Source organism: Vigna unguiculata, chromosome 9, assembly GCF_004118075.2.
Source record: "Vigna unguiculata cultivar IT97K-499-35 chromosome 9, ASM411807v1, whole genome shotgun sequence".
NCBI classification, from domain to species: Eukaryota; Viridiplantae; Streptophyta; class Magnoliopsida; order Fabales; family Fabaceae; genus Vigna; species Vigna unguiculata.
Window position 1 is genome coordinate 29,235,208 of NC_040287.1, and position 17,054 is coordinate 29,252,261.

Here is a 17,054-nt window from a genome sequence, read left to right on the forward strand (position 1 = left end):
CGCCGACAATGCATCTCCTTCTTTACACGAGAATCATGAGAGGGCTTCCTATCTTCTTCCTCCATCTCGTTGTTGCACCAGTTGTGGTTGTCGCCAATGTCGCCACATGATCCGTTGGCCACCACGTTGTTGGGAACGTGATCGGAGTTGCTGGTGCCATCATCCACCGTCGGAACCTCCATGGCATTGATATCCAGGCCTCTTTTCTAACCTATCCCAAAATGTTTCTTCTCATCCATTTTATTTCCAATATTGATTATGTTTTTATTATTTATTACTTATGAAAAATCTAAGAAGTTTGGTTTCATTTAGAATTCTTACCACAACTAATTATAATTGTAATGGAAGCAACATCAAACATTATCGCAGAACTGAAAGTAGGATTAAGGACAAAAACTGTGTACTTGTGTTCTGATATATGGCAACTCTCAATATGGGAAACTCTGAATGTTTATACTTTGTTCCTTTCATTTTATTTTGTTGATTTGGCTTATCTTACTTTCTGCTTTCTAATATTGGATGCGATGTGCGTTCTTGAATGTGCGTGAATTGGTGTTAGGATGAATCCTTGGGAAAGAAAACCCTCTGTTCATGTATTTTTAGGGAAAGAGGATGAAAATTTCTTAATGATGAGGCATGAATTGGTAGATGAATGGACAAAAATTTTTGTTTATGTGAGTGTTCCGGTAATGAATTAAATTTTGGCCAGGAAGATGATGATGCTTGCGCAAGTGTAATATGAAAAAATGAATGTGTCCCCTAAAACTTGATGTTGAATGTCAATTAGAAGATGGAGTGAGCAGTAGTTAGAGGAAGTTGAAATCATTCTTCCAAATCTTAAAATTGATTTTGTATTTTTTATTTTTTTTATTTTTAATTTTTGAATTTTGAATTTTTTTAATGTAATAAATAAAAACGAAAAATAATTTTTAATTTTTAATTTAAAACACAAAATCTTTATTTTACTTAACTTTTAAAAACATAAATTAAAGAAAACTTTCTTAATCAATTATTGTTTAAGATAATTTATTTTTTATCCTTTTTAATTAACACTGATTTTTTTGGATTTTTATTTTTATTTTTATTTTTGGAAACAATTTTATTTATCTGAGCAAAATTAGGTGTTGACACACAGAAACCGCTAGAAGTCCTGACGACTTCACTTTTGCAAAAAAAAAAAACTGGCCTCACTCATGAAGACTTTTGTTTGAATGTCGTCACGAGTCCTGACGATTTCACCCTATTCTACAAAAAAAAATTAACTGACCCTTATTTACAATTTCGGGTTCAAAACAACCATGTAATACAAAAAAAGCCCACTATTGGATAAACTTTATCCTTACTAGCATGACCAACTATGCATATAAGTTTAAAAGTCATGTAAAAATTTAGCACAAGAAGATGCACTCCTATATAAAAGAAAAACAGGACATGACATTTCGTTACCAAAATCACCATGGGATTAAAGGACCAACCTACAATATAAACTAAATTCTTTGCATCCTTAATGGCTTTACAAACATCCTTTTGTAACTTCTTTGCAATTCCACATAGATCAAAGAGAGGTTAAAAAGTTGAAGAATGGTGAACACCATGACAAAGTTTAACATGACAATTGGACCTTAGTGGGAAGCTAGCCTCCTCCAGCCCTTGAAATCCCTAGTCATTGCTCAACAATTTTGCCCAACTTGGTTCCATATATGTTGGCTTGAACCACAACGTAAACTTCAATTTAAGCTTTGGGTTAGGTTTTCCATTATCCACGAGGAGAGGGAATAACCCATTGACCAAGCCTCATTTCTTCAATAGTTGAGCCTGAATATGGAACTTCCCCAATATGGAAGAATGCAATATTTTCAATGTATTGATGATGCATGGATCAAATGGATGAGCACATTGAATTTGAAAGGTTGGGTTCCACACAATTTGCAAGGTAGGTAAAGTCTTAAGTCAACATTATTATCATTTAAAGACTAAAGTGGCAAAAAATATATGATGTAAAAAAGTGAGTTCACAAATAATTTAAAGAAGCTACTCTCCCAATCAACAATCATTCCTTTTGAATTTAAACATTTCCAACACATGTGCTTTGATTAGAATTGGTGTTATTTGTGTATAAAACAAACCTCCTTAGCTTAAGATACATAATGAGATATTTAGAATTGGAGTTTTATGAATTATAATTATTTTTTGTTGTTTTGTAGTGAATATAAAAGAAAATATCAAGTATGCAGTTGAGCCATAGTACTAAAGATGAGTCATGGAAGTAGAAAAGACATGACAACATATTTTAACTTTTTGGATGAGCACAACAAAAAGAGTCGAGCCTCGTGAGGAAACCTCTTTGCAATGAAACCTAGAGCCCAAATCCATGAGGATAAGCAACCAAGAAAACCATTCCAAGAAGGAAAGGTCACGTGCTAAGCACTAGGACAAGGGTTGAGTTGAGAAGGAAACTCATTTGTGAAGTAACCCTTGTGGTTGAGCACCAAAAGTTGGGTTGAGCACCGCTCAAAAATTTCTATAAATAATGACCTTGGGTTTTCATTATAGGCATTGAGTGAAGGCTCCAAAATGTGGTAGTAGGATCGAATAAGGTTTGTGAGGCACGATGGAGATGCTCTAAGTGTATATTTTATGTGTAGATGCTGCTATAATTACATTGTAATATTCTGAGTAGTTGAACTCCTTCGTGTCCAGATTTGATATAATCAATTCTGATTCTATATACTTCAACTTCTTGGGTATTTATCTTTTCTTTTATTCAGTTGTTTGTGGTTTGATTTATGCTTAATGATGACTTGATCACTCTTCTTATTTCATAGGTTTGATTTGAGTTGGAAGACTGATCTCAACTTGTATGGATAAATTGATGACTCATCCTATTTCACTGGTTTGGATTGAGTTGAAATACTGATCTCAAACTAAGGTCCAATTAATCAGCATATATGTACTGGTGCTTATTAAGTAGCTAGAGGAGATACTGGAAGATTGAGTTTTACATATAAAAGCAATGATTCATTCTACCAGGAGTTGAGGAATCACATTGGATTTGAAGTCCCTAGGTTTTAGTGTATCAATGATGAATCTAGATCTACAAAAGAGTACTCCTAGGACATTGAATGATTTGAATAATAAGTTAACAAGATGGTAATGGAATAATAGAAGAAGATAAGATGAAATCAATTCATAGCCTCTACTCCACTCAATTTAATTATTACTATCTATATTTACTTGAACTCTTTATCACAAACCAAAAACCCAAAAATCAAACTAATAATGTAATTGCTAAATCCTTATTGATACGACACTTGTTGATACTACTACGTACCAGTACATTGTTGGGGAATGGTTGTTGTGAAATAGTCATTAGCGGTATGTGTGATTCATAATATGATAGAAAAAGATTAAGTGAAGAACAGATTGAGGAATCATCAAGTATTTTCAAGAGAAGGGTATTTAAAGAAAAAGTGAGAGGGAGCATGCTTGTCAAGAAATTGCTTTATTTTTCTACAACAATGTTATTCCATCTAATGTAGCAAATAATGAAGAGTTTAGGAAGATGCTTGAGTTGGTAGCAAAACATAGGGTTGGATTTAAGCCACCATCCTACCATGAGATTAGGGTAAAATATTTGAAGCAACAAGTTAAAAAGCTCAATCTTATTTTGGAAGAACATAAACTATTTTGGAAGAAAAATGGATGCACAATAGTGATAGATGAATGGACTGATTGGAGGAAAAGGAATATACTTTTTGAAGTCTATTGATGCATCTAACATTTGAAAGACAACTAACAAAATTTATAGGATGATGTTGTTGAGGAGATCGGGGAAGAGAATGTGATCCAAATTGTAACTAATAATGCAATAAGTTGGAGATTTGTTAATGCAAAAGAGACAACCGTTATATTGGACACCTTGTCCAACCCAGTACATTGATTTGATGTTGGAAGATTTTGAGTAAACAATTCCACTCCATCATGATACAATAATAAATGGTAAGAAAATCACAACCTACATCTAGAGGTGTGAAAAAAATCTAGTTTTATCAAACCGTTCTACTTTTGGTATGATTTGATCCATTAAAAATCAATTTCCTTTAATTTGTTTTTCATTTTGATCCATATTTTAATCCATTTTTCCCATCAGTTTTCCATTATGTTTATATAGATTTTAAAATTGGAAAATCCATATTTCCAATTTTAATAGGCAACTATCATCACAATAAGAACATTCTTGAAATTGTTGATGCAAGAAAGAAATTCTGCATAATTGCACACCTTCTCTCATAAATGTTTTACACGGATCGTGGTGTAATGGACATGATTTAAAAAATGTGAATTTTTTTTAAAAAAAAATATATTTTAAAATATTTTTTTAAGATAACTTTTCTTGTTTATTTTATATTTTTAATCTCATCAAATTTATCTCCTCGTACAAAATTTTAAAAATAATCATTTCTCCTATTATTTTATTATTTTAAGGATTTGGCTTTTTCTAAAATTTTAAAGAATAGTTATATAATTTAATACATTAAAAATAGATAGTTATAAATTATACATGTTCTCGCAGAAATCATAACAGAGTATTAGAGAGCACAAATCATATCTTATCACAATCGTTGGCGGATTGGACTTTTAGGAGGTTACCTGCGAGAAGGACTTCGACAATCAAGTTAGCAAAGACTCTCAAGTCAAATCACATATTACTGAATTAATGAAAAACCTTAATTGTTGGGGTCCACATATATTTATAGAGCTATTAATTATGTTTTACCCCCTTTATAAATTGGGTCCCTCTTTATTGCGTTGGGCTAATGTTCAGGTTTTGACTGAGTAGACCCAAGTTCCAAGTTTGTGATCTGACACTAGAAACCCCACTATTATTTCCTAACTTTGGAGTTGACGACTTTTACTTATGTGTTATTCTTGGAGTAGGCGGCGTTAACCGTTATGTATGTGTCATTATTTTGTGCAGCTAACTAATTATCGATTCTTTTTATGATAGGACTAATCGTAGACCGTTCGGACTAGATAGTTAGTCATATCGATCCTAACCACCTAGGTATAGTACAATATATATGCAAAAGCTATTAAAAGTAACATCTAAATCTTTAAGTTATTCCCACAGTTATATAATTTCTAATTGCAAATTAAATACTGTATGTTTAGGACTCGTTTTTGTATTTTATTTTACATAAATAAAATCCTTATGGAATAAAGATTTTTAATCAATTAAATATTTCAATAGAAAATTTAAGACTAATTTTTTTCTTTCTCTCGATATTTATATTTTATGAACCCTTAAATTAGTTTTCATAAAAATCTAAAAGTTGTTTTTTACATCAGAAAAATAAAAAAGTTGACGAACCAAATAGTCATAAAACAACTAGTTCTTATATTATAAATGAATTTATTAAATTTTCAATAGATTAAAAACTTTAGGATTATATATATGAAAAAACAAATGTTTTCAAAACGGTTTAAATACTAAGCTTAATTCTATTATAAATCTGTCAGATAAAAAGAAAGGCTTAAATAGTAGTTTGGTCATAGTTTTCGTTCGATTTTTTCAGTGTGGTCCTACTTTTGATTTTTTTTTTCAATTTGGTCCTAATATTGGTAAATGTTTTTCAATTTGGTTATTTTCGCTAACACCGTTAAAATAGTTAATGGATGTGAACAGTAACCGCCACGTGTCATTTTGTGATTTTTTTTATTTTTTTTATTTTTTTTTTATTTTTTTTTTATTTTTTTAATTTTTTTTAAATTTTATTAAATTGTTTTAAAATTTTTTATTTAAAAAAAATGTACACGTGTCAAGCTCATATTATGCCATGTGTCATTTTTATTTTTTCTTTTTTTTAGTTTTTTAATTTAATTTTTTTAATTAAAAAAAATTCATGTGTCAAGCTAATATCATGCCACATGTCAGAATCAGATTTTTATATTCAATTTGGTCCTAATATTCGTTATTTGTTTTCAATTTGGTCCTAGTTTCTTTTTAATTTAGTACTTTTGTTCCTCTCCAAAGACAAAATATAATTTGTATATAAATGTTATATGAATATTCTTATTAAAATACATATTTTTATTAAATATTTTTAATTTAAAATTAGAGTTGGTTTAAAATTAAATATTTTTAACCTCTTAAAATTTTAAATTAATGGTGTTATTATTATTTTTGTTTTAATTTTAAACTAACTCTAGTTATAAATTAAAAATATTTAACAAAAATATGTATTTTAATATATACAAATTAAATTTTATCTCAATCAATTTGGAGAGGAACAAAAATGTTAAATTTAAAAAAAAAAATTAGGACCAAATTGAAAACAATTAACGAATATAAAAAACTGACTCTGACACATGGTATGATATTAGCTTGGCACGTGTTTTTTTTTTTAAATTAAAAAATTAAATTAAAAAAAAATTAAAAAGAAATTAAAAAATCACAAAAATGACACGTGGCATGATATGAGTTTGACACGTGTACATTTTTTAAATAATAAAAAATAAAAAAAATAAATAAAAAAATTAAAAAAATCATAAAATGACATGTGGCGGTTACTGTTCACATCCGTTAACTATTTTAACGGTGTTAGCGAAAATGACCAAATTGAAAAAAAATTACCAATATTAGGACTAAATTGAAAAAAAAAATCAAAAGTAGGACCACGTTAAAAAAAATCGAACGAAAATTAGGACCAAACTGCTATTTAAGCCTAACAAGCATTATTGCTGACATAATTTGTAAAATAATTAATAAAATTCAATATACCGTAAACAATAAGGTAAAATTAACTCCTTACTATTACTATAAAATAGCTGTTTGTAATTAAACAACTAATCGCGCACAATATGTAACATTAATTATATATTAATCTTATATTTCGTATGTATTTGAAAATTATATGAATGCATTACCATATTAATATTTATTTATGCAAAACTCATTTAGTTTTGTTATTATTTAATTCGTTAAAAATTTATTTCATTAAATATTTTGTTGAAAGTCCAACATCGACTAGAGATAAGACAATTTCATAGTATATAAGTGAGGTGCAAACCTCATTTTACAAATTGGTTTTGTATGGTTGAATTAGGCTTAAAACCCACTTCTAATATGGTACCAAAACCATTGTTTACAAAAAGCTTATTCTAGCGAGTTTTAAAAAATTTAATTTAAATTTTTTTATATAAAAAATAGATTTTGGATTTTGAACTTGATCCAATTGGATATAAATATTAGAAAAATCCAAACTAGTTCTACATCAAAAATAATTTGGATAAAAAATCTAATCTAATTATTTGGATTTAAAATGAATATGGATTGGATATTTAAAAATCCAATCCATGACCACCCCTACCTATATATATATATATATATATATATATATATATATATATATATATTAAAGAATGAGTCTTATTTCCTTGTTGTACAAATTTAATAAAGAGATAAATTTTATAAGACCCACATTTTGACGAATTATGTATGAGTTGTTTTTATCATTTATAACATTTTAAATGATGCACCTATTTAAGAATATAATTTTTTATTGAGATGTGATCCTCGAGTTACGAGTTTTCATTTCCTTTTCGATCATCGAGTTTGATGACATGGAAATGATCATAAAGGAGGACCACATAGACACTTGGAGTAGAGAGATTACCTTTGTGAAGATTTTGTAACGAGTGGACAATATTCTCCCTCTACCTCATCATTAAGATTTTCTAAAAGATAATTTTTGTATTTGCTAAACAACTTTTATCTTTTGCTAAGTAGTCCTCTCCATCTTTATAGTTTTGCTAGGAAATTATTCTTATTGCCTATTTAATAAGGCTCTCCCACCTCCTGTAAATGGTTGATTAAGGTTTATTTGAAGACACCTTAATGTGTTTTTGTGAGCTTTGCTCTTATAAGAGTGTTCTATTCTTGTTCTTATCTTGAACCTCGGTTAAAGTGATGACAACCACCATTTATCTTGGGTGGCCTAATACCCCAAGTAGGAATGTCAAAAAAATTCGTATCCACGGGTATCTGCGGATAAAACCCGCAAGGGTAGGAAATAGATATTGTAAATGGATACCCACGGGTAACGGGTACGGGTTTGTATACCCGTATGTTAACGGAGCGGGTACGGGTATCATAGTATCCGTACCCGTGGATACCCGTACCCACTATACTCTAATTTAAATTAAAAAAAATAAAAAAATATGATTAAAATATTAACATATTAATTTTGAATGAGTTATTTTTTTATCAATTAGTTTTAAAAAAATCATCTCTTTGTAAACTGTCATTCAACACTATTTAAATGAGTTTTTTAGACTTTGTTTGAGATTTAGGAATGTTATCTATTGTATTTGATTTGAATTTATGATTAAAATATATTGTTAATCATTTATCTTAATTTTTTTGTAAATACCTGCGAGTACCCGTGAATATTAAAAAATTATTCGGATATCCGCATAACGGATATCCGCATAACGGATATCCACATAACGGATATCCGACGAATATGAATACAAGTACATGACGAATATTTATCTAGCGGATAGGGTATGAGAGAACTACTGTACCCTACCCGCCCCGTTGACATTTCTAACCCCAAGTGGCGTGTCTCATCCCATCCCATTCCCTCTTTTATTTGCTCCATCTTTTACTTGTTTTATTCAAATTTCTTTATGTTCTTATGCCTTTATGCTTCCGTCATTTCTTGTTCATTTGTTATTGTCTTGTTTTTTTTTTCAATTGAATTCCATTCCTTTTCCTCTAGAATTTTTATGAAGTGATAATTCACATCCAGATAATTTTAAAGATAATTTTATTATCTTAATAAATTTTGAATTACACATTTTTAAATGTATTCTTCAATGAGATAAGCTTTTGAAAAAGACAAACCGATCGGAGGAAGAAAAAGTCGAGAAGATAAGAACAAACTAGTCCTTCATCATCACCTATGAGAGTGCAGGTTTAAATTATGGGGTTGCACAAAGAAATACTCTTAAATAGAATGTGACACACCTTCCCTTAAAGCCCCATGTAAATTGGGCCTTGTGACATATCAGCAGGACCATAGTGGAAATCTGAAGAAACTTAACACGACACCGTTTTTCACAGTGAACAACATCCTAGTAAAACAAAGATGTCAGAGAAATGGGACAAAAACCTAAACCTAAACCCTGCAATGCAAAGTTGAGCTTACAGTGAAGAGAGTTAGTAAATATAAGTCGAAGCTGAAAGGATAATAGATAGTAACAGCACCATTCTTCATTAATCAGATATGGCTTCCGCAGACAGTAGAAAAAAATCTGTGGTTTTGGCTCTCTGCAAGTACCTTTCATTGGATCCTGTAAGTGCATGCGTTGCTCCATTTTTTTTTTTTCTAATTTGTCACTCCTGTTTGATCACTTCAAAACTTATGCAGCATGGTTTCGGGGTTTAGGATTGCATTGCATTTACCTTGTCTGCATTATCCGTTTTTTGTGACGCCAGAATTAGCTGCTTTAGTAAAATGTTGAGTTGTTGACTTGATTTCACAGGACGGTGTTTTATGTTTTTGGAATTCCCAATTAGAAACTGAGATTAGATGATATATGGTAATAACATTATGCGCATGATACATCTGATGATGCAAATTCTGCTGTTCTATTTTTGCTTGCAGAGTGTTGTTCCAGCTGAAAGTTTAGACAGTGATATTAAGAGTCTTTACTTGAAAATCAAAGAGGCATCTGGACATGGGGTTGATAACACTGACGAGGTAACCTGGCTTTAACTCACATTGATTAAGCCATTAAATATCGTTAGTGTCACATGCTTCTGTTTCCTTGTTTATTCCCTTCTCCTTAGGGTTTGTAATGCAAGTATATAGTCCATGTGGTTAAGCTCTGATCGATCAGAATTAGCATCAAACGCTAACTGTGGTTGTTGGAATCTAAGGGTCTTTTTTATTACTTGTGAAAAAATAGCTTATTATTTGGTTTAATGTTTGGATATATTAGGCATTATTTGGTTTAAAGATAATCTATTTTTCTTGGGTTGCCTGACTATTTTTTTTTTGTACTAGTATTACCAGGATGGTTTTGGGGTTATTTGTAGTAGTTGGTTATGTATTTGTATTAATCAATTGTTATGTATCAAATGGAAAAATAAAGGCTAACTAATATATAAACTATAAGCTTTTAATCCTAAGCTCCAAAATTTTTGTTTCCGTTTGAAAAGATACTTCCTTTGTTGAGATTACAAAATTTGGTCATAGTCCAGATTTCTAAACACATTTGAGTAATAATGGTAACATTTGTATGTTTTGTTCTTTTCCTGTTAATTATGCTGAGTTATATGCTTCAAATTTAGGTGTTGAAGTGGGTATCATTTGCAGAAGCCTTCCCTGTTGCCAATGATGCATGCTTTGAGAATCTCAAGAGATTAAATGATGAATTATCTGGAAAGTCTGTGGTTCTGGGCAATGGATTGAAACCCTCTGAAGCTGATGTTATAGTCTATTCAGTGATTCATTCTTCCCTGGTATGCATTGTCACATTCTTGGCACTGAAATAGTTGTTCAAACAGTTTTTTTTTTTTTTTTTTTTTTTTGTGACTGGTCTTTCTTTCTTGTTTTGTTAGAATTTGTGCATTTAACATATATCAAACTGTATAATTGTGTAAGAGTCTTGATTTGTGTAGAATATATATCTAGCATCTTGTTTACGTATGTTATCTTAATCATCTTTTGTACTAAAGAGTTATAATTCAAGAGATATAGGGTTTAATTAGATATCTGTGGTTGCTTATTGCCAGGTCAACCTTTCAGATACAAACAAAGAAAAACTGTCACATGTGTTGAGATGGATGGATTATATCCAGGTAATACTACACCTTATGTTTGCTTATGTTCATGGTTATTTATGTGTAAGATATTATGCTATGTTGCCACTCACACGTGACATTTTCTGCTGTTTGGTGCTACTTCCACCGTAAATGTTAGGCATCTTCAGAATACGTGACTGTAGTTGGTATAGGTGAAAACTTATGTTTATCTTTCATATCTACAACAAATGGAAGAGATCATAAATTGAGTAGTAGATTGTGTATTCATTGAGATGACACCTCCTCTACATTATTAGCAGAAAGTGGATTTAAGTCTAATTTAACCTTACAACGTTTATTTATAAGATGAAATTTGCACCTACTTTTATATTGTAATTTGACTATATCTCTAGTTGATTTGAGATCTCCAACACATTTCTCATGTTGAAGACTAGACATCTCAAGCACGAGATAGATATTTGTGGGTGATTTGATAGTAGTTTGATAATGAGTAACACAATAGATCCAATAAACCTTGTTAAGATATATTTTGATACCATCTTAAAAAATAGATTTAGGCCTAATTCAATTCTACAAAAACGGTTTGCAAGATGAGGTTTGTACTTATTATATATTAAAATTTCATCATATTTCTAGTTGATGTAAGATCTCCAACAATAATTATAAATGAATTTTTCCTTTTATATGCATTTTCATGTTTCTGACTTTGTTTCCAATGGGAGATTAGCCATGTAAGACCACAAGGCCCCAAATATTCTTGCATCAAATTTAAACCCATTTCTAAATCATTATTTTGGCTTTACACACGTTACGAAGTTGACCATATATCCAACAAAGCTTTGTGTCACGTGTTTATAATATCTTTGTTTTTGTAGTGTGTTGTCTAGCCATGTGGAGTTCACCAAAAAAACACCAATTTAAGTTTTACTCGACTTTTGTAACTAGACCATTTATTATTGTTCTGACTGTTATTCTTTCATCAGAATAAGCAAGAATTTGTAGGCTTGTTTGAGAAGATATTGTTGCAGAAGCCTGGATTTGAGCCTCCGGTGAGACATAATTCCTTTACTGCTTCTTTATTCTCTTCTTGTGTACTAAATAATGGTAATCCACAATGTATGCCGTGGTAGTCATTTTAGACACCAATTTATAATATTTTGGAAAATAAAGTGAGGATTTAAACAAGTTAAATTTGATGTATATGTTTTTTGGTTGTTGTTTAGATTCTAACAATTTAATAAAAGTAATGAAATATTATATGTCAAAAATAGGTTAAGCTTTGTATAAATATTCCTGAACTTTCTCTTATAACTAATTGGGACCAATTATCTTATTGGTTTTGAGAAGTTATTCAACATTGCCCAACAATTTACCAATGTAGCAGTCGACCCTTTCTCGAAAATTTTGGTCCCAAATTCCAATTGAAATAAAACATTTTGTTAAATCTTTTTCTTTCGTGGACTAAAATGAGAATTCACTTACATTGTGGGGATTATGTAATTAAATCTTGTTAAATTGATTTTTCAAGGTGACAAAAGCTGTTGGAGTCCTGGAAGCTGATTTAAAATCAAAGACTGACCAAAGCATAAAGAATGTCAGCAAGTCAGAAACAGAACCATCCAAGGATAAAAACAAAGCTGAGGTAAGCCAATCTATTTCTTTTGGCAATGAACAGTACTAATCCTATATATATATATATATATATATATATATATATATATATATATACACACACAGATATTGCTTTAATTTTTTCATAGGAAGACTACCTAGATTAGACATGACAGTACGGGGTTATGGACTGTATGATAATGATTAAAAGCCTTTTCTGAAAAAAAGTGTTGGTTAACCGGTATCTACATGTTACGTATGACATCTATCTTCATCTATATGTAATAATGCATACCACTTTTTTGTTTTTTGTTTTCTTAAATTTGAAAGTTGATCTTAGTCAAAGCTCACGATACTAACTTCATACCAGAAGAAGAAACGAATGACAGAAACTAAGTATATTACATTGACTTTAAATCCCAAATTAGACTAACAATTCTTGATGTACAAGATTGGAAACCGTGATAAGTGATAATTTTTTCACTCGTTATTTGATTTTCCCTCAACGTTGATATTTATTTGGATAGAGCTACATATATGTTATACTCCATAAGATTGAGTATTAGAAATGCTGATATATATTACAAACTCCTTCTACTTTTGTATATACATCATTGTACAGTTTCTTCACTCTGGCTTTACTTTTCATTACATTTATTTTTGGACATTAAGGGAAAGGCAACAGCAGCAGACAAAGAACCTAACAAAGCGAAGGCAAAACCTGCTGAAAAAGAGGTGGCTGGGAAGGAGAATGAAGTTAGCGTCAGTTTGCTTAATATTCAAGTAGGATTAATTCGCAAAGCATGGAAGCATCCATCTGCAGATAGGTAATTTGACAAACTAATTGAAAAAGCTTTTTATCAATAAACATGTTAAAGTGACAGTAATGATGTTTAATGCTTCTGTAGTTTTGATGTTTGAGGTAAATATTGTTATCAATGAACTTTAATTATGCAGCTTGCTAGTTGAGGAGATAGATGTTGGGGAGGCCAAAGTGCGGCAGGTTGTAAGCGGTTTGGCAAAGTACTTCAGTCCTGATGAGTTGACGGTAATGTAGCTTACCCAACTGAGTGTGATGGTTAGTTGTATTCATTTTGAATTGCAATTAACTCTTTCTTATGTTCCTGTTGTTTGATTTCACTATCCAGAATCGTCGTGTTGTACTTATAACAAATGTGAAACCTGGAAAACTACGGGATGTGGTATCTGAAGGTCTGGTATGGATTCTCATACTTGCTGCGTGTGTTAAATTGTTTTGTTGTATATAGCTTATGATGGTCAGCAGATCTTATATCTGTATTTGAATTCTCTTGGCAGGTCTTATGTGCTTCGAATGAAGGGCCAACTGTTGTGGAGCCCTTGATCCCTCCAGAAGGAGCAAAAATCGGGGAACGCATTTCTTTTACTGGGTAAGGTGTTCAAAATGTTTTAGATGGGAAATTTTGTCTTGTATTCATGGTTGAGTGACTTGTTCTATCCTTTATATACATTTTTATAGTGAATATCACTATAGCACCCAATTATGTGGTAGCTCAGAAGCTATGATGCACAAATATCTTATATGTTGATATGCTTATTTTAAAAATAATAGGATGTGACATGTGATATATGCATATTGAAAAATATACAAAATTAAAAACATGATAAATATATGATAGTGATTGTGTGAGTACAAATTAAAATCAAATGTATTAAAAGTTGTGAAAATAAAAAAGTTATAATTAGTATCATCACAAAAGTATTATTGCTCTACAGATTAGATACTTTGTCGGACAACGATACATGAGACAAATTGAAGTATCGATGCATCATAACTTAGGATAGTCCCTTCCAAATTTGGCTATTTTCAATAATGGTGGAACAGCTGTGTAAAATTAGGATTTATAAGGATTGAGCCTGACTTACTTTCTAAGTCAAAGGTATGAGACTTACCGGTTTACTTGATGAGGGTTTCTTAAGGCCTTATTTAAGCTTTTAAAAGTTTGTGTTAGCTTTGATGTCTATATAAATGCCTACATTGGAATGAAGGTCTATTAAATTAGGTGACATTCTTTTAAATATGTTAATAAGACCTTTCCAGTAACCTTTTTATTAAATAAGCTTTTAGAAAAGCTTTGATCTGAACTATTTGACAAATAGGCCTACCCAATTGGGCCTTAAGTGGATTTTTTTGCCACAGGCTCTCAGCAAGTGTTCTGACCTATTTCCCCAGTAACAAGCCAATTTGCTATAGATTAGCCCAACTTGACACAAGCTGGCGATGAACGGGTCAAAGTAGGCGATTTTAGCCTCTAGGTTGACATGTAGGTAATATCCTTTTTTCTTGGGATTTTTAGGTTTTTGAAAAAGTAATTAATTTTGGGTTCTATTTGGACTTTTGGACCTATGAAGTCATGTGGGCTTAGGATTTTATTTTTCATTGTTTAAGTGAGCTAGTTTTAGATAAAAATGATTTTTTTAGAAATGTTTAGGCATTTAGCAGGTGTGTTAGTGGGTCACAATCTGTTTAAGCTAATTGTCAGGTTCTAATGACCCAAAATATATGCCTTTTCCTTATCTATGCTGATTGTAAGGTTAAACTAGCCAGCCATTGCTCAATAATGACATTTTTTACCCATTTGATTTCTCATTCCCCTCAACTGAATCAATTTACATTGAATTGACTCAGTAAGCATCTCATCACTTTGTAATATACCAATCACCTCTCATTGGGTTTGGAGACATCTCTTTAATTTTCACGAATGATAAGATCGAATTTAATGTAAGGATCTAACATGTCAGCCATCTGGCAAACTGAAGTATCAAACATGAATATATATATATATATATATATATATATATATATATATATATATATATATTTGAGGCACAACATAGCATTGGCTATTACTTTTAGTTACAACTGTATAGCACTTACCATAAACTTTTTCGTTAAAATTTTAGTTAGTAGCACTTCTTGCTTTCTGGTGTTTTGGATGTAATTCACTTGAGGTCATTGATTATCCATGCTTTGTCGTTCTAATTTAGGATTGATGGAAAGCCAGAGGATGTGCTAAACCCAAAAAAGAAACAACTGGAGAAGATAACACCGGTAATTTCCTCGCACTCTTTGCTCTGTGTGTTTCTAAACCAACACTGTTTCTGTCTGAAAGGGGATGAAAGTGGGAGGTAAGAAAATAGAGAGGAAAGAAAACACCCTTTTGTTTTAGTTGGAGAGAAAGTGAAAGAAAAATATAAAGAAATTTATTTCTAGAAACAAAATTTTAAACTTTTCCTTTGAATTTAAATCTCAAATTTTCCTCTCTTCCCTCACTTTCCTTCATCTCAACCCAACATAGGGTTAATTTTTGTACTAGAAGTGAAAGTAACGATGTTCACAAGCTCATGATCCTTGCCCATGCAGCATCTTTTCACTGATGACAAGGGGGTGGCCACATTTAAGGGAATACCATTTATGACGTCTGGTGGACCATGCACCTCATCCATTCCCAGAGCAACTATTAAATAATGGAGAGATATGGGCCATGTCCATTGTTCATTTGTTCTTCACCACTCACAGATTTTTGGCACCACAAAATATTCAAAGTTTTCATTACGTGAATAAGACGTTACTATCTTATTTTGTTGGCAAGTTTATGTTGCAGTTGCACTGGCGTGGTCTTAAATGCTTCAAATATAATCTTGAATCCAATGATTCTTGAGTTTATAGTATAGTAGGTAACTCTACACATTGGAAAAAAAATAAAATGAAAGACTTCATATTATACGACCTACCTACCAAGCGATATTATGCACTCCTTAAATGCTACAATCATGATACCAAATCCAATAAGTGGAATATTTTCTTACAATGAAAAAAAAGGAAATAACTGCAAGATTAGGTTACTTCAGTTGGTGTGTTGATGACTTCTGTATGTGGCAACCGTTAATGAATGAAGATCGGTAGAAACAGTATAGAGAAAATATTGGAATAGAAGAAACCTAAGTTTTCATTACTTGAATGAATGAAAAACAGAACATGTATGGTTTGGTTATTACCTTAAACTGATAACATTCAACAATTGTAATTGTAAAAGATAATTTTTCAGGAGGCAATGCCTTTGTAAGCATATCTGCAATATTATATTATCCTCAGTCACTGTTTTCTGAATCACTGCAGCTCCCCCCCTTTTGATCACAGTTATGATGAAGTGATATTTTTAACATCCACATGCTTTGTTTGTTATGTCATGATGCACTTGGTTCTTGCTCAAACAAACTGCACTGATTGTGACGATGAATCACAGTGGTTTCCAATTGTTATTTCATTCGAAGCAATTGTGAAACTAAGCTTCTCAACCATAACGCTTTATGTACAATTTATAAGTTATCATATATTCTGCTTCAATAGTGTCTAAATATGCCTCCAACTGCACTGCGTATAGCTTCATCGGATTTTACTCTTGCTCTTAGTTACTTGAAGAGTCATGCTAAGGGTACAATGACTTATTTTGTGCCTTTCAAATTGAACCTTTCTTAGACCCTTTTGATCTAATCTACCTCATAGGTGCAACTCCTTCCTATGACCATTCATACCCTATCTTTTAAATTGGTTATGAAGGTTGGACAA

The 17,054-nt window shown here is 31.1% G+C and overlaps 1 protein-coding gene across 1 annotated transcript; it reads left to right on the forward strand.

Annotated features, from left to right (window-relative positions):
- The first annotated feature begins 9,112 nt into the window (after positions 1-9,112).
- On the forward strand, positions 9,113-16,214 carry LOC114196199 (aminoacyl tRNA synthase complex-interacting multifunctional protein 1). The gene is made up of 12 exons (XM_028086764.1): positions 9,113-9,359; positions 9,672-9,767; positions 10,361-10,531; positions 10,805-10,870; positions 11,818-11,883; positions 12,363-12,476; positions 13,118-13,272; positions 13,403-13,493; positions 13,594-13,662; positions 13,763-13,854; positions 15,473-15,536; positions 15,849-16,214. Exons 1-12 carry the CDS (start codon positions 9,291-9,293, stop codon positions 15,951-15,953), a joined length of 1,158 nt encoding a protein of 385 aa, XP_027942565.1. The 5' UTR covers positions 9,113-9,290; the 3' UTR covers positions 15,954-16,214.
- Positions 16,215-17,054: the final 840 nt, after the last annotated feature.